A 17262-nucleotide genomic window follows, 5' to 3' on the forward strand; every position below is an offset into this window, starting at 1 on the left:
CTTCTCTTCTGGCTCTGCTAGCCCCCACCCACAGCCGGCTTTCTAATATTTCCAATCCCATTCCCAGAAATCCAAGGGGCATCCAACACTGAAGGTCATACGGTCAAGCAGTTCTCACAGCTAAGAATTCTTAAAGGGCCAGGGACACATGCTAAATCACATTGCATTCTCAGACCTTTCCTTCCTTGATCAGACGTTTGCACTGAAAGAAGTACCAGTATGGAGTGTTCCTCCGGCCCTGCCACAGTCTGGGCTCCAATTCTTCCTCCTCAACACCCTGCTCCTTGAGCTGCAGGTTATAGAGCTGGGCTTTTGATTTGTGGAATATTCTCCGGGAGGAGAATTTGTCAGAGAGGGTCCCAAAGCTCTCCTCTTCCTCCTCCTGAGGAGCCTCGGTGCTGAGCTTACTGGAGTCAGAGCAGAGGCTGCTCATTTGTTTCTGGCTCCCTCTGCCCAGGGGCAGGAGGGAGGAAGAGCCACGGAAGGCAGCCCTCAGCCGTGCAGGTCCCTCCCTGCCTCCTGTCCATCGGGTCCATCCAAGAAGATCCAGATGTTGAAGAACAGACAGTCCTATGGGGTGGGGGCCAGAAAAGAGCCGGGAGAGTCTTATGAGGTCCATCGCTGGCCGCCTCAAGCCACTGCAGCCTGGAATCAAGAAAAATGAGGAAACTGTATCAGCCTCCACATAAAAGTCAGGAAGGAGAGACAAGTGTAGTCACAAGGGTGGGGGATCTGAGTTAGGAAGCCCTGGCTCTGTTCAGGGTGGGGAGTGGGAGGTGGGCCAACCTTACAATCTCAGTACGTAGTTGGGTAGAAAAGAGTTAGAAATTCAGAGTCATCCTCGGCTATAATATCAACTTCAAGGCCAGCCTGGGCTTCATGAGATTGTCTCAAAAAAAAAAAAAAAAAAAAAAAAAAAAGAGCTAGGCATGATGGGCCATGCCTTTAGCCCTTGCACCAGGGAGACAGAGGCAGAAGGATTTCTAGGAGTTCAACCTCAGCCTGGTCTATACTAGTGAGCCCAAGCTAGTCAGGGCTACCTAGAGACCCCCAGTCTCAACAACAACAAAGGACCAAGAGGGTCTCAGCAGATAGAGGTGCTTGCTGCAGACCTTGGCGACCTCAGTTTGATTCCTGAACATACTTGGTAGAACTTGTGTTACAAGCTGTTCCCTGATCTGCACATGTGTGGTGTGGAAGGCACATACAGGCACATGCACACATAAATAAATAGATGAACAAGAGTTCAATGTTAGCCTCTGCTACAAATAAGACCAAGGCACATGAGACCATGTCTCAAACAAAACAAAACACCAACAAAATAAAAGCAAACAACAAAAGAGAAAGCCTTCGTTGGGCCTCAAATTCCTGATACTCAGCAGCCTGAGGCAGAAAGATGGGCAGGGTATGTATAGCTCTGTGGCAGACCACTTCTCTAGCATGCACTAGGTTCCTACTGAAATTCGATTTTTTTTTACAACTTGTGCTGGCGTACACCTTTAGTCAGAGGCTGTGACAGGCAGACTGAAGTTGGAAACCAGCCTGGTCCACATCATAATGTGAGTTCCAGGCCAGCCAGGGCTACAGCAGAGATACTGTCTCCAAAAAAGAAAGCAAGAAAGAAAGAGAGAGGGGAGGGGGGAGAGAGGGAGCCGGGCAGTGGTGGCACACGCCTTTAATCCCAGCACTTGGGAGGCAGAGGCAGGCGGATTTCTGAGTTTGAGGCCAGCCTGGTCTACAGAGTGAGTTCCAGGACAGCCAGAGCTACACAGAGAAACCCTGTCTCGAAAAACAAACAAAAAAGAGAAAGAGAGAGAGAGAGAGAGAGAGAGAGAGAGAGAGAAGAAAAAGAAGGAAAGAGGAGAGAGGAAGAAAACAAAATTATAAGAAAGGAAGGAAGGAACAAATAAACCAGAACATTATATATGAGCATATGGTTTTGTCTTGCTTTTTCTTTTGTGGTACTGGAAGTTGAATTTAGAGCCTCACCACTGAGCTACATCCCTACCTCATCCTTTTGAGACAGGGTCCCCACTAGGTTAGGTAGCCTTGGTTAGCCTCAAATTCATCTTAGCCTCACCTGTGCTAAGATTTTACAAGCAAGCACCACTTAGGTTTTGTTATTTGTTGGCATCTTTCTGAATCAGGTTGTGCTGGGCTTCATATCCAGGGTCGTGTGGATATAAGCGCTCTCTTCTCCCACAGGGCTACAGCCTCTCATCCTAGCGTTCTATTTTTATTAGGGTGTGCTGGGCTAGAGAGTTCAGCCTGCTTACTTTGACTCCCTTTTAATAAAAAATAAACAACAACAACAAAATCAAAACAAAACGTAAAAAACAAGACAAATAGGTATGCAGGTATTTTAAAGTTTAGCTCTAGCCGGGCAGTGGTGGAGCACGCCTTTAATCCCAGCACTTGGGAGGCAGAGGCAGGTGGATTTCTGAGTTCAAGGTTAACCTGGTCTACAGAGTGAATTACAGGACAGCCAGGATTTAAAACAAAACAAAACAAAACCTTAGCTCTACTAGGTTGACTCGCTCTCGAGGTCTTATGTAATGCAGGCTGGCCTTGAACTTCTGATCCTCCTGCCTCCGCTTGGCACTTACTGCTATTACAAGTATGTACTAACACTACCGGTTTATGCGGTGCTGGGGCAAGCACTTTACCAACTGAGCCACACCTTCACCCCCCTACCCCGACTTTTAAATGTCTGCATTAGAGATATACCCACAGAGAGACCCGGGACCCTGGGGTCGCTCCTTGCTTCCTCTTCCCAGGCCTTCAGAGCCTACATTTTCTCATCTGACGCCTGAGCTTGGACAGAGTTCCTCAGGTCCAATTTCGGCCCAGCTTCCCGGATTCCAATGAGGGTTGAACAGAAACTCACTCTGAGCGTTCTAAGAAGCGAGCCCCTAGTGAGACGTCCTCAGAGTCGACTGGCGGACCACTCAGAAACGCGGTTGTTACACTCAGCACACACGGCGGCGGAGATTACGCGCAGGCGCACTTGCGTCGCCACCTCAAGTTCTGTAGGATACCGAACCGAAAGAAGCAGGCGATCGGTCAGCGGCTAGCCAGGCTTGGAGGAGTGGCAGGACTCTGAGCTCTATTGGCTGAGTCTGCATGGAAAAAAAAAAAAGGCCGGCGCAGGCTCAAGCGCTCCCGGCATCCCTCGCGGGGCGGCGGCTGCGGCGGCGGCGGCAAGCGAGAAGGGGGACTGGGAGAGGTAGTGTGAAGTCCGGAGAGCGGCTGAGAGACCTGAGGGGGACTTGGGCCCGAGGCCGCCGCCGCCGCCATGCAGGAAATCATCGCCAGCGTGGATCACATCAAGTTCGACTTGGAGATCGCCGTGGAGCAGCAGCTCGGGGCGCAGCCGCTGCCCTTCCCGGGCATGGATAGTGAGTGCGGGGCCCGGCGGGTGGGCGACTCTGATTCCGACCAGAGGCTACCCCAGCCCTGGGCTCCGGGACCCTCTCTCTCGCCTAGTTCCTCCGCTTCCGTTCTGGGACTTCCCGGTGTCACTTGAACTTGGGAGACCTTTCCTTGGATCCTTGATCCCCGGGGACTGCGCCGTGGCAATCCTTGGGACAACAGGACTGTGTCGGTTGTTGGCGTAATTCTTCAGTGAACGCGTGTTATCCTGAAGTGGAACTCTCTTCTCCCATCCTGCTCCAACTACAGCACAGTCTTCGAATGTCCCCCATTTCCACCCCTTAGAGTGCTCCTTTCTACTTTCGTCAGAACTAAGTGTTAGAAGAGTATGAGGGTCTCTCACTGTCGAGGACTCCAAGTAGACCTTCATATTCCAGGCTTGCTTGAGTCTAACTCCTGGGAAATCCTTCCTTGTCCTGGAATTGTCCGTTTTTCTCACTACCCCACCTCCAGGTCACCTGTCCCAGCACAAGTCCCCAGGGAACCTTTAGACCGAACTACCTTTACTGTTCCTCTTCACGGGATGATTTTACCATTCTGGTGGGATGTGTCTTTCGTTTTGGGGAGCCGCTCCAATTCAGACATAACTGTTCTCTTTGGTCAGGTCGTTCTTGCATATATGTCTACTCTTTTTGGTTTTTCGAGACAGGGTTTCTCTGTATAGCCCTGGCTGTCCTGGAACTCACTCTGTAGACCAGGCTGACCTCGAACTCAGAAATCCGCCTGCCTCTGCCTCCCAAGTGCTGGGATCAAAGGCGTGCGCCACCACCGCCCGGCTTGGTTTTCTTTAAAAAGGACAGAAACAGGAATATGTTTTTATTTTCATTCCAGGTTTGAGACCTGGGGCTGCTTCAGATTGTTCATAGCAGCTGACTGTGATTTGCCTCGTGCTCTAACAGGGGTGTGATACTGCCAGTGGCAGATAGTTTCTGCCATGGTGTGACATTTGGAATTCGGAGAACTCTTAAGATGGTACATAAATGCTAGGGCCCCAAGAGTGTGGGTTGTTGGTTGGTCAACGGTTGTTAAGTAGTTGTACACACAAAAAAAGAAACAACAAGAAATTAGATATCCTGACAGCAAAGATCAAACTTCCCCCCCTAATCAGCAAGAAGCAGTCTAACAATGACATCGCCTGTTTCTCCCCTCTATCCTTTTTTCCCTCCTATCTAGTGTTAGGAAGTTGAAAGGGTGGAAGAAGAGGGGTAGAGAAGGGTGGACAATAAAAGAACCAACAAAGCAGCCAAAGGCTCCCTTGGAGAGCCAGGGATGTGCATAGCATGGGTACCTCTCAAGCTGAGTTCCAGACTTGGTAGATGCCCTAGGCACTCACTTCTTATTTGTGGTTGCATTGGGTATGTCAAAGCCCGGCAAGGCTACAGACCCTCCTGCGATGCTCTTTGAGAAATGTAAATTCTGCCCTGAAGATGTGTTCCTATCCATCCTCCCAGTCCCCATGACTGGATTTCTGACTTTGAAGAAGGAAGCAAGACTAACTTCTAGATAGAAAAAAAGATCACAACTATTCTTAGATTATGTTGTTTTGCTTTTGAGACCATTTCAGGTAGTCTAGGCTGGCCTGGAGTTGCTTATGTTGACAGGGGTGCTTGAACTCTTGACCCTCCTTTTCTCTACTTCCCAAGTGCCAAAATTACTTACACCTCCATTTCCAATTCATGTAGTGCTGAGGACTGAACCTAGAGCTTTATGAATGCATGCTGTACAGACCGATTTTGTCTGTTAACTTGACACAAGCTAGAGTCATCAGAGAGGAAGGAGCCTCCCTTGAGGAAATGCCTCCATGAGATCCAGCTGTAAGACCTTTTCTCAATTAGTGATCATTGTGGGATAGCCCATCCCATTGTGGGTTCTATATGAAAACAGACTGGGCAAGCCAGTAAGTAGCACCCTTCCATAGCCTCTGCATCAGCTCCTGCCTTGACTTTCTTTGGGAATGAAGAGCAATGTGGAAGTGTTAGCTGAATAAATAAGTTCCTCTCCACTTTTTGATCATGGTGTTTCGTTGCAGGAAATACAACCCTAACTAAGACACTTGTCAAGTGCTCTACCAACTGAGCTACAGCTCCAGCCTTTGTTTTACCTGTTTTTTTGTTTTTGTCCTTTGAGACAGTCTGGCTATGTAACCATAGCTGGCCTAGAATATACCATGTAGCTTTTCTTGAACTTGAAGTCTCCCTGCCTCAGTTTCCTTCTCCCAGGTACTGGGATCATCAGTGTTCACCATCATGTAACATCTCTGCATTCTACCACTTTAACTCTGGCCTCAAAAACCTGCCTGCTTCAGTGAAGCCACTGAATCTCTTGGAAGTTAGCAAGAGGAGGTGCATGAGTGGATTTAAGACTCGTCATTTCAGCTACTCGGTGGTGGCTTGTGCCTTTAATCCCTGCACTCAGGAGGGAGGGGCAGGCAGATCTCTGAAATTGAGGCCAGCCTAGACTACAAATCACGTTCTAGGATAACCAGGGCTGTTGCACAGAGAAACCCTGTCTCTGGGGGGGGAAAAAAAAAAGAAGAAATGCCATCTTTGGTTTTTGTTTTTCAAGTTTACTGTTTTCTGAAAATGTGTACTGATGAATCAGTGAAAACTATGAATCCAAGATTTGTTCTACAATCATGGCTGGTGAATTTCTGGACTCACTGACTGCTGCCACACTCTGGCTCTGCAGATTTACTACCTTCCCAGAGTTGGCTGCACTTGGGATGAATGGCTGAGTTCCTTTATAATTCCATGTAGACGTGGCGTATGAAGGGCTGGCCTGCTTGATCTTCCATTATATTCTTCTACTAGGCTAATGTCTAAAGAGGCACCTGCCTGCTCTGGAATCTTCCCTGTTCAGAGGCCTCTTCTAGTGTTTGTTATTTCCTGTGAGACCATTCATTCCTTTTCTCTGTCTCATACTAATATACCTGTAAATTAACCCCCATGGGAGGTCTGAGCTAGGGGTAATTATTTCTCTGATCTTGTGTTCCTTCTTGCCCTCTCCACCCATTCTTAAATGTCTTGAGAACTCTTGGCTTCCAAGAGATTCTCAGATGTTTATTCTCACAATACAGTCACATTTCACAAGTTTGACTGAAACAAGTGGCTTTTGATTTGAGACAGGGTCTTACTGTATTGCCCTAGCTGATAACCGTTTCTTTCCTTTTACAGAGTCGGGGGCTGCTGTCTGTGAATTTTTTTTGAAAGCTGCCTGTGGCAAAGGTAAGGAACCCTTGACATCCTTCCTGATGTACCCTGTGTTGTGAGTTGTTTTGATGTTGTTCGTGTTTTGGTGTTAATTTTGTTTCCTAAAGAGAGGTTGTTTTGATGAGCAGTCTATCCTGTATTTAGGTGATTTTATGTGAGTTTTTTCTTTATTTTAATCGGTTAATAAAGGCTAGAGCCTGTGATTGGGCAGTGGAGGGTAAAGGTGGAACTAGAGGTTTGAGAGTGGGGGCAGTGAGAGAGGAGAAGAGGAGAGAGGACTGAAGAAGAGGAGGAGGAAGCCATGATGGAGCAGAACCATGTAGCCAAGAGAAACCACAAGTAACAAGGGGTCTTATAGCCAGGGAATAAGTTAGTATGGTGTTGGGTCTGCCCAATGTAGGCTTATAGCTTATAATAGCTGGATTGTGTGGTTTTTTTTACATGGGCTTATTGGGGTTGGAAATTCCAGCTATACGCTGCCCCTACTTGGCCTTCTAGCAGATTTACAGGCCACTGGGTATCTGCTTGTATTACCTTCAGTTGTAGTATATTGTAGATGAATGTTCCTAAATGAAGCCCTAGCTTAGATAGGCTAGGAGGATGTTGGACTATGGTACCCAAAACCTAAAAACAGACAGAGCCTGCCTAGCTTAAAGGTTGCCTTCTTTTGTTACTTTTCCTTCTCATGGAGAGGAGGCCATAGTGGCTTTCAGGATCTTCTCATGGTCCCAGAATTACATGCAGCCATGCCCAGTGTCTGAATACAGACTTTTTTTTTTTTTTTTTAAATTTCAGTGTATGCTTCATAGCCAAATACTGGCCAACTCTTTTTTCTGGGGGCTTGTTAATACTAACCAGGCCTCAACAGAGGCTATGTGAGCCTAGCTATCTGTTGATTCATAGCTGTTTGTGGGCAGGACCTTATGTGTCAGAAGCTTGAATAGGGACCCAGAGCAAGGGATGTTCTGAATGGATGGACTCCAGGCTTATTATGTATCTGTCTTACTACTAATGTCTGTGAAATTATGACACAGTATTTTAGTGTTTTATTGTTATTTTTGTTGTTTCGAGAAAAGGCCTTGCTGTGTGCCCTGGAACTCACTATATAGACCAGAGTGGCTTTAAACTCACAGAGATCCACTGCCTCTGTCTCTGGAGTGCTGGGATTAAAAGTGTGTGCCACCATACCTGGCAGTTCTAGTTCTATTTTTCCATTTAAAGTAAAGCTACAGAGGTGGCTCAGTAGTTAAGAGCTGTTCTTCCAGAGGACCCAAGTTCAATTCCCAGCACCCACATAGCAGTTCACAACTGCAGCTTCAGGGAGTTTGATTCTCCCCTTCCCCTTTTCTGGCCTTTGCAGACACTGTAGGCACATGTAGTACACAAATAGCCAAAACCTGTGTTTGCTGGTATTCTTCCTAAGTCTACATTGCCTTCTCCAGAGACGCCTCTGCTGGTTCCAGGTGGTTCAGAGACCTGTGGGGTGACAGCTCTCCAGCTCTCCTTCCTTAGGTCCATTTTCACCTGAGACTGTATCTCTCTACACTCTTCTGGCAGGGGGCATGTGCCCATTCCGCCACATTAGTGGTGAGAAGACAGTTGTGTGCAAACACTGGTTGAGAGGACTGTGCAAGAAAGGGGACCAGTGTGAGTTCCTGCATGAATATGACATGACCAAGATGCCTGAGTGCTACTTTTACTCCAAGTTCGGTAAGGCATGTAGAATCCTGGGAGGCTTTGCTAAGAGCCAAGCCCCAGGGGCCACTGCATCTCTCCGTTTCTCTCATCTTTCCTGTACTTGGGCAGAGCTGGGCAACCTGAGCTGGTTCTTCAGTAAGGGGGTGTTATCATTCTCTGTAATGGCTTCCTGTCCTTGTGGCACTTCAGGGTTTGGAGCACTTTGGGACATTAAGTGAGCAATCACAATAACAAAGGAAGAAGCTGGCTGGAAACTGTAGCTGCTCATGGCAGCCTTACCGCCGAAATCCACGTCTCCTGCCATAGTCCCTGGTCACCCCCAGCCTAAAGTTTCTGGTATCTCCCTGGGAATGTGGTCTTAGACAATAGCACGACTATCCCAGCAATCCTCAGAATAGCAAATTTAGGGCTGACTGTCTTCTGGTAGAAGTGAACCTATACTTCCCATGAAATTAAGATTGCTTTAGTACTGATTAGAGATCCAGGGGCCCCTCCTCTTTTGGGTAGCATGAATGAAGAAGCAAGGCAGAGTGGAGCTGGTACAGAACGTAGTCCCCCAGGGATCTGCTCTGCTCTACCACTAGTGGTGTCTCAAGAAGTTCTGATGGTCAGCCCAAGGGCTTCTGTGTTTCTAGCCCCTGTGCCCTGCCAGAAAGAAGGCTTCCAGAGGCTATGTGGTGAGCTGACTTTCACAGCACTGTTACTAAAGGAGATGCTGGTTGTTTTAGTATTGTGGGGGGTTGGTGTTTTTGAGTCTGGGTCTTGTGTTATACCCTACATTGGTCTGTAATTGACGATGTAGATCTGGGTTGTCTTGAATCTTCAATGAACCTCCTACTTCACTCAGTCTTCCAAGTGCTGGGCTAACAGGTGAGAGTCACCATGCTTGGCTTTGGGTGCTGACTCCTTAGTTTCTTTTCTTTTTTTAAGATAAGTATTTATTATTGATGATAACTGTTGCTTGTTTTTTGGTTTGGTTTGGTTTGTTTGTTTGTTTCTTTGTTTGTTTTGGAAGCAGTATAAGCTGAGGGATCAAAACACACAGACAGAAATGGGATGCAGGCTTTCTTCTCAAGCTTGTCCCATCTGCCACATCCAAATCATCACCATCTCCCACCTTGTCACAAAGCAGTGACAAGGGCTTGTGTTGGGCTGCCCCTCATTTATGCTGATAGCCACAGTCCATGCATGCTCCCATGTCACTAATGGAGCCTTCCTTGCCTGTCTGTTGTAGAGCAGTCTGCCGTGTGCAGCTGCTGACAGATGGGCCACGCACTTGTGTTGCGGATCCTCTCCTCTAGGTCTTCAAAGGACAGACCTTCCCTTGCCTGCTAGAGCTTTGCTAGAGTGGCCCAGACTCGGGCATTTGGTAAATGAGGGGGAATAACAGAGAGTTGGCTATGGAAAATACTGTAAAAGAAATGGATAGAAGTAATACACACCTCAGAATTGGCTTGAACAAAGTGATCTGCGGAGGTCCCTGAGGGAAATCCTGAGCTGGAGGCTGAGGATTCATTTTGGGCAGCAGGAAAGCCACTGTGGCTAGGTGAGGAACACTGGGTCTTTAATCGAGAAAGCTGGGCATTCCTCTGTACTGTATGTGGAATGTGTTAGCTTTGAGTGCAGAGGGAAGCCTGGGGATGCATCCTCATGTTGGCGTCCAGCCTGATATCCTGAGAGGTGCTGCTCAACACATTATCATCAGCAAGGCTTCTCCGTGCCACAACAGAGACTCAGCCTTGAATTCCCAGATAGTCCACCCAATGTTTCTCAAGTTAGCATTCTTTAGATCTTCTGTGTCACGGTTCATAGGCGTGAATGAAGAGTTGGCAGAATAGTGATTTCCTGGTCTTAATAGATGCACTTAAAATATCTAGTCTTACACTACCTTGGGATGTCCCAGGCCAAGCTGTACTAGTACCCTCCCAGTGGCAGTGATTTGTGTGAAGGCAGGACTTGTCACAGCCCCACAGACTTTGCCTTGGCTATTGCATGAGCAAGCTGGTTCTGCACACCAGAACCACCTGATCCCTTTGGTTTGGGAGACAATCCCAGCACAGTTCCATGAGGCTACATGTCCACATTTCCTGCAGGGGAATGCAGCAATAAGGAGTGCCCCTTCCTGCACATCGACCCTGAATCCAAGATCAAGGACTGCCCTTGGTATGACCGCGGCTTCTGTAAGCATGGTAGGTGACAGCAGGTGAGCTTGCTCAGGCTCACCTGATCCCAAGGCTGGATCCTCTTGGGGCATCACTTCCTCTGCCCCACCTGGCTCAGCAAAACCTGATCTACTGTGGCTAGTGGGGTTTTTGATTTATTGTTTTTCTTATGACAGGGTCTCACTGTATAGGCCAAGCTGGCTTTAAACTCAGTCCTCTTGTTAGTTAAGTACTGTGATTACAGGTGTGCGCTACCGTACCCCACTGTGGGGCATTTTCCCACCCTCATTTCTCTAAAGCCTCCCAACAAGGCTGTAATACGGTGTTCCCGCTTGTACTTCTGAGTTCAGCATGGAGAGTGTAGCACATGGTCCCGTGTGAATAAGACATGAAGCCAGCATTTGAAGCCACACTCTGCCTCTGTATATCAAGTAGTCTGAGCAGGGCTCTGACTGTAATGGGACACTTAGGCATTGCCTCACTGAAAGGCCGTCTGAACAACCCCAATGCCTGGCTTTGCAGGTCCCCTGTGTAGGCATCGGCACACCCGGAGAGTCATTTGTGTGAACTACCTTGTTGGATTCTGCCCTGAGGGACCGTCATGTAAATTCATGCAGTGAGTATCCTGGGTCCCAGCCCTGCTGCTGCCCTTAGGTGGTTCCTAGGTGCAGCTGGGTTGAGTCTCTAGGTGGCATCCACCCTATGGTCCAGGTAGAACTAAGAGGTGGGGAGGAGCTACTGCTTTGTCTGCTTCTGCTAGTTCTGCTTCTAGAGCTCAAAGGCAGCTCTGCGTAGTCCAGCATGTAGCCTTCTGTGAGCTGTGGGCCACTGGGAGAGGTTATGGGACGTGTTCTAGAACAGCTCTCATATGGTCCCCTCGCAAGCCACTTAGGGAATTGGCGATTCACTGCGTTGGCCCTGAGCTTGGTGTTGCATATACAGTAGTACATGGACAGAAGGCAGGCGGAAGACAGAATCATCATTTCCCACATCAAACCCCTATGTTCAGGACTCAGTCATTGCTGTTGGTGGCTAACGATGCTTGGTCAAGTGCAAAGCCATTTGGACCTCTGATGCTGGGTTCTTCTTGTTCCACAAGATCAGCATCCTTCTCCTAGGTCCATAACATTGACCCTGAGAGTCTAAGGCACATGTGTCACATGGTAGTTGTGGTACTGGGCTTCCGTCTGAAGTGACATGGGGACTATAGAGCCTTCTTGTCCACTGCTGCTTTGGCCACATTATGCAACCTGCAGCAGTTGTAAAGTTTGCCTGGTTTGTCCTGTGGTCCCTGCCTTACTGAAGGCAAGTACTACCTGCTCCTAGAGGAAAACTCTGAGGGATGTGCATCTCGGGTCCAGGGGTGCCTGCCTGCAGGTGAGCATGTCAGAGTGCTTCTGTGCGTCATGAGGAGGTTTTGATACTTTTCTGCATGGGGCTTCTATACATGTGTCCTCTCCTGTACAGCACAAGGACCAGAACAGCCATGCCTTCTTTTAGAACAGCGCTTGCCCAAGGGCTCCACCATCAGTTTTTTGTTTTCTGTTTTGTTTTGTTTTGTTTTGGTACCAGTCCTGCCTGCCCTGTGTCCCAAAGTTTGGATTGCTTTTGTTTTGCTCAGCGGATAACTGTGGTTTTCCCAAACATTACCTGGCACTAACTCCTCTCATGCCCCATGTTCCTTTCTGGCCAGCCCTCGATTTGAACTGCCCATGGGAACCACTGAACAACCTCCACTACCACAGCAGACACAGCCTCCAACAAAGGTATTGTACCCTGCTGCCTCCCTCACCACACTAGCTGTGTGGGGCCTGCCGAGATGATCTCATTACCCACTGTGTGTGAGGTCTACTTCAGACCCCACTAGGGGGCCGTGTGAGGAGGGCAAAGGGGGGGTGGGGAAGAGGCAGGAGAGAGGGGATGTGCCCTCGTATTCCAACAGAAGAATCAGAGCAAAGCAGTTTTTTTTAGTGATGAAGGGTTGTGAGGCCCAGAACGGGTGGGAGATGGGTCCACGGATGGGAGATGGGTCCACGTAGCAACATCACTGTGAATGTGGGGCTGTGCAGTTGTGGCTCAGTGGTGTCTGCCTTGGGAGCTGGGGGCAAGAGCAGGGGGACTGGGCCAACACTGGCTGCTCTTGCTTCTTCTGAGTCAGAACCTTCCCTTTAAAAAGGAGACTTGGCCTCCCAGAGGGAGGGATTTACCTAAGGGGATACTGCCAAGCAGTGGCAGACATAGGAGCTGATTTCTGGCAAGTGCTGGCATGGCTCCTGTGGGGATTATCCTGTCACAAACAGGAATAAAGAATTATCTAGACCTATAATTCAGTCAGTGTGTCCCCCTAAGCACAAGGAAGGGGAAATGTCATGGACACATAGGGATGTACAATAGTGCTCAAACCAGGGCACCTGGGCTGACAAATGAGAGTGGTGCATGGGCCAGAGGAAGGTCTGGCCTGATGGCAGGCAGGCCTTCAGCAGGCCTCTGCATTAGCCAACCGCCCTCCTGAAGCCTCGCTGTGCCTGACTGGCTTAAGTCAGGTACCGTGGCCCCTTTGAGTCCTTCCCAGTGCCAGAGCCTGAAGGGCTTGCACGGACTCCTACCCTCAGGTGGCACCAAGCAAATCAGACTTCCTAAAGAAAGCCAGCCCATCCCTGCCATAGGTGCAGCTGATAGCCTCGGGATTCCTAGCTCTTGCCTCATATTTCATGGGTCAGAGCCAAGATCCCATCTGGTTGGAGGTGGACTTGTTCTGGAATCCCTACCTAAGAGCCCCACTCCCCTTTCCATGTAACTCCTAGAGGAGGGCCCTCTCGGCCCCTAGACTGCAGGCCAGCATATCAGGCTCCAACTGTTTTTCTGTGACTGTTGCTCGCCGTGTAGGCTGCTAAACATCTGGCTGAACCAAGCGTTCATCCTGACCTGAAGCTAGAACCTCAGAAACAAAAGTAAGGCCTGATCACGCCCTCATCCCGCTGCCCAGAGACTTCCTCTTGTCTCTTCCATGTTTTCTTTTCTACCTTCAGTTCTCGTTTTTTGTGTGTCTGCATGGTGTTTTTCGGACAGCAGCTCCTGCCATCATCACCAGAACTTTCTTTTCGGCCCACTTTCCTGGGGCAGGCCATTGCGGAAGCCCTCTTCCTGCTGATTATGCAGGAGAGGTCCCGTATTCTTTTTTTTCCTGTCCCCATTGGTAGTCCGCGTGCACGTGTTTTCCGCAGTAAAACCGTGTTGTGTAACTCTTTCCAGCAAAGTAACAATCCGCCATTACAAAGGTCGTCCTCCTTGATCCAGTTAACGAGTCAGAACTCTTCTCCCAATCAGCAGAGAGCCCCGCAGGTCATTGGGGTCATGCAGAGTCAAAACAGCAGTGCAGGCAACCGGGGACCCCGGCCGCTGGAGCAAGTCACTTGTTACAAGGTGAGTCGCAGGGGTGGGGTGGGTTGGGGGGGACAGGGCAGAAGGAAGACTATGTCACTTTGGTAGCTCTGTGCATGGACAATCAAATAAGCATGCACACACACGTACACACACAGCAGAAAAAGCACTAGAGGGAAGTACCTACAGATTGCACATGGACTCCTAACATGAGCTTAATTCACATATACCCTCTTTATGTGGTATCTTAGGCTTATTCCGTAGCTGTGCATTGCCGGAGGTATGCAGCCTCGCTTTCTGCTTAATCATGGATCTCTATAACAGTGCACTGGAAGTCTGATCTTTCTCAGTGGCTAAATAACCTTAGCTTATTTCACCACAGCTGTTAAAAGACTAATCATTTATGGCTTTGTTCTCAACAACAGTGCTAATTTGAACAGTTGGGCATTTTTTTTTTTTTTTAAGTCTTGTCTGATACCCACTGGTATCTGCTTTTTGCTAGTGGTTCTGAGCTATGAGATGCTTATATACATTGTAAGGCATGGCCTAAGGCAGTGCCACCACAACCAGGCATACTGTGAAACCCTGTACTATCTCAGAGAAGTTTGTTTCCCCGGGGGAAGGGAAAGCAATTGCTTAAAGAAAAATCAATGTAGTAAAAGAATGTGTGCATTCAAGTGCTATAGGATATGAGAAATGTATGGAGCTTGGGAAGCAGAGCTTTCCTGGTAATTTTCCACAGATGGCCTCCTAAAGCAGCTTAACCGTCCTCTTGCTCCTCTCCAGCATAGTGATGTAGCAGTGTCTCCTTTATGATACAGATACTCGGGTCTTGAGACCCTAACAAGTGTATGTACTCAGTCCAAGAAGTAGGGCCTTGGTTACAGAGCCCAAGGGTTCCCTGGCTGCTGTGTAGACCACACATCCACACAGAAAGTCACATCTGGATTGGGAGCCAGAGGCAGGCAACTCAGATTTCTGAGTTCAAGGCCAGCCAGGGCTACTGTAAGACCTTGTCTCAGAAGAGAGAGAAAGGGAAAAAGAGAGACAGCGCACGCGCAAGAATGAGTGAGCTGGATAGAATGCCACTATGGAAACCAGGACGGAGTTGACATGGGCATCGAGTGTGGCCCCTTGCAATCTCCTGTCCATTTCCTCAGTGCTAGACCAAGGCTGTTCAGGCACTACAGAAGGGCCAAGTTAGGATCAGTGATAGCTCTGTCAGGAACACTGCCAGCTCTACCTCTCCAGGCTGAAAGATAATCAGATTGCTCTGGCCCTGTGATCAAAGCCTGCCCTCAGATAGCTTTGAAATGTATGCAAGATCCAGGAGGGAAGCTTCAGGCATAGCTCACCCTCAGTGTTCTCAGCAATGGCTCCCTGGATTGGGGCAGGAGCCTGGTGGCTTTTGTCCCGTTGGTCCCTCCTGTCTTCTCTAGGAACCCCAGACATTGGCTCAGAGGTAAGGTGATTGTCCTGCCCTGTGGAGGGGCAAGCGGGGAGCTCTTTGCTGTGGAAGCCCCTGTTGGGCAGGCCTGGGCCCAGTGCAGGTGTGGTGGGGCTGGGGAGCTGCTCTATGTCAGCCTCCTTGCCTCTTCTGAGCTTCCTCACAGGCTGTTACAGGTGGGCACTGCTTTTAGTTAGCATCAGAACTCTCATGCTTGTTCCCATTCCTTCCCCTCCTGTCCCCAGTGTGGTGAAAAAGGACACTACGCCAACAGATGCACCAAAGGGCATTTGGCCTTTCTCAGTGGACAGTGACAGCAGCAACAGCAGCAGCAGCAGCTGGAATCACTGTGGAGCAGCCTGAGGGCCCTGCTGTTGGGAGCATGCACTTAGCTGCTGAATGTAGGACTGGCGGGACCCTGGGCTGGAGCTGCAGGCATACCTGTCAGGGCTCATTTTGAGGGGCCATGTCTTTCATTTTGCTATAATTTTTTTTTTTTTTAAAGGACCATGTGCTTCAGTTGGGTCCCCTGAACCAGAGTTTGCCTGGACACCAGTGCCTCGTTTTTTATTTTTTATTTTTTTGACTCCCTGCACACTGCCCTGTTGGGGAGAAGCTGGGAAGGGCTATGCTTGGTCCTGGGTGGAAGACAGCTGGCAGTTCCCCTCAGGGCCTCATTTAAACACCAGCACCTAAAGAGGATGGGTGGATCATGTGGGGCTGTGGCCATGCTTTCTCCATGTCCTGCTAACGTCTGAAGCTGTGCCTATGAATGTGATTGGAACACGGGCCCTTCTTGGAGCACCTGCTGCCTGGCCTGGCCCTATTGTGGGAGAGGTGCCAGGCTCCCCAGGCTGAGCTGCTTTTCTGGGCTTGCTTTCTTGTGGAGCACCTAACCGACAGTGCTTCACGTGCACCTTCAGCCAGTGCTGCAGACCACCTTCAAATAGCTGACCCAGTTGATCTGCGCCTACCTCCTGCCAAGCAAGCTCTGTGCTGTGACTCAGACACCTGTGGCATGCAGAGGCCGCCCATCCTTGAGCCTAGAAAATGTGAATCCATCACCTGCAGCCTGCTGGGCGAGTGGGCCTATCCAAGTTCAGTTTTAAGAATACTTTCTATGAAGTTGATTAAAAAGCTTGGTTTTTTTAGCCTGTGTTTCATTATTTAAGAGACTGTCCCTTTTGGCAGATACCAATCTCACAGAGTGAAGTGACTGCTGCTAGAAGGACCTTTGCATCCTATCTCATGTTAGGTTTGATGATACCGAGTCATCAAACTAGAGCCAGGCCTAGCTCTAACCCCTATTCATACAGGCTCCATGCAGTGAGTATTCTCCATTCCTCTCTCCTGTTGTATGAATATTTTTAATAAATCCTGGTGCAGGGTTAGATAGATCGTTTATGTTCCTGGATGAAAGACACACAACACAGCCTTTATATTTCAATATGCCCTAGTAACTTCCATGTTGTTAGAATCTAGTTTCCATCCATAACCCATCACTACCAATTTCAGTGTTCCCTCTTGGCTGCTCTTGACCCAGCTGAGCAGCGCTCTGGACCTTTTAGACGGCTGTTCTGGTTATCCCCCTAGTGTACTCTCTTAAGCCATGGTGGGTGGCCCTCTTGGTCCCAAGCCCTGGAAACCTAAACCCTGCCTTTGTCTCTCCTCCCCAGCTATTGGCTGCTGGCATCTTTATTTACCAATCTGAATGAACTGGGTCAGGGTCCTTCAGTGCCAACAGTTTTGGGGACCCAAATTAACATTAGAAGACAAACAGCATGAAGCCAAACCCACTACACTCCCCCACTCCCATAAGCAACTGGTAGCTTGGCCTTAAATCTTGAAGAGTCAGGAATGGAGAAAGAACTGCAGGGACAGCCACGAGTTTGCTCCAGGCAGGCCAACACCTATCCTCCATCCGCTACGCGTT

The 17262-nt window shown here is 49.0% G+C and overlaps 2 protein-coding genes across 8 annotated transcripts in view; one reads left to right on the top strand and one right to left on the bottom strand.

Moving 5' to 3' along the window:
• Window positions 1-3049, bottom strand: part of Ptcd1 (pentatricopeptide repeat domain 1) — a 17461-nt gene extending 14412 nt beyond the window's left edge. For 2 of the 4 annotated variants that reach the window (XM_076923672.1, XM_076923670.1), the window contains exons 1-2: window positions 2888-3049; window positions 176-645 (exon numbers count right to left, since the gene is read on the bottom strand). In XM_076923672.1, coding sequence (XP_076779787.1) covers window positions 176-619 — 444 coding nt within the window. In that variant the 5' untranslated portion in view covers window positions 620-645; window positions 2888-3049. Of the gene's footprint in view, window positions 1-175; window positions 646-2731 lie in introns of all 4 variants that reach the window. The other 2 variants (XM_076923673.1, XM_076923671.1) reach the window with 1 other exon arrangement.
• Cpsf4 (cleavage and polyadenylation specific factor 4) lies at window positions 2929-16480 on the top strand. 4 transcript variants are annotated; one of them, XR_013107170.1, is made up of 9 exons: window positions 3151-3398; window positions 6606-6656; window positions 8199-8351; window positions 10433-10528; window positions 11024-11117; window positions 12195-12267; window positions 13754-13924; window positions 15575-15730; window positions 15835-16480. XR_013107170.1 is itself a non-coding variant. In XM_076923714.1 (8 exons), the coding sequence occupies exons 1-8, from the start codon at window positions 3296-3298 to the stop codon at window positions 15641-15643; spliced, it is 735 nt and encodes a 244-aa protein (XP_076779829.1). In that variant the 5' UTR covers window positions 2929-3295; the 3' UTR covers window positions 15644-16480. The 4 variants fall into 4 exon arrangements, 3 of the variants coding, with proteins under 3 accessions (XP_076779829.1, XP_076779828.1, XP_076779830.1); XM_076923714.1 differs by having other exon boundaries at window positions 2929-3398; window positions 13829-13924; window positions 15575-16480; XM_076923713.1 differs by having other exon boundaries at window positions 15575-16480.
• Window positions 16481-17262: the final 782 nt, after the last annotated feature.

This window comes from Arvicanthis niloticus, chromosome 24, assembly GCF_011762505.2.
Source record: "Arvicanthis niloticus isolate mArvNil1 chromosome 24, mArvNil1.pat.X, whole genome shotgun sequence".
Classification (NCBI taxonomy): Eukaryota; Metazoa; Chordata; class Mammalia; order Rodentia; family Muridae; genus Arvicanthis; species Arvicanthis niloticus.

Coding starts and splice junctions, on each gene's coding strand:
- Cpsf4 (XM_076923713.1), top strand. CDS start 3,296: ATGCAGGAAATCATCGCCAGCGTGGATCACATCAAGTTCGACTTGGAG. Junction 10,529..11,023: donor CCGCGGCTTCTGTAAGCATG/GTAGGTGACAGC, acceptor CTGGCTTTGCAG/GTCCCCTGTGTAGGCATCGG. Junction 12,268..13,753: donor AGACACAGCCTCCAACAAAG/GTATTGTACCCT, acceptor AACTCTTTCCAG/CAAAGTAACAATCCGCCATT.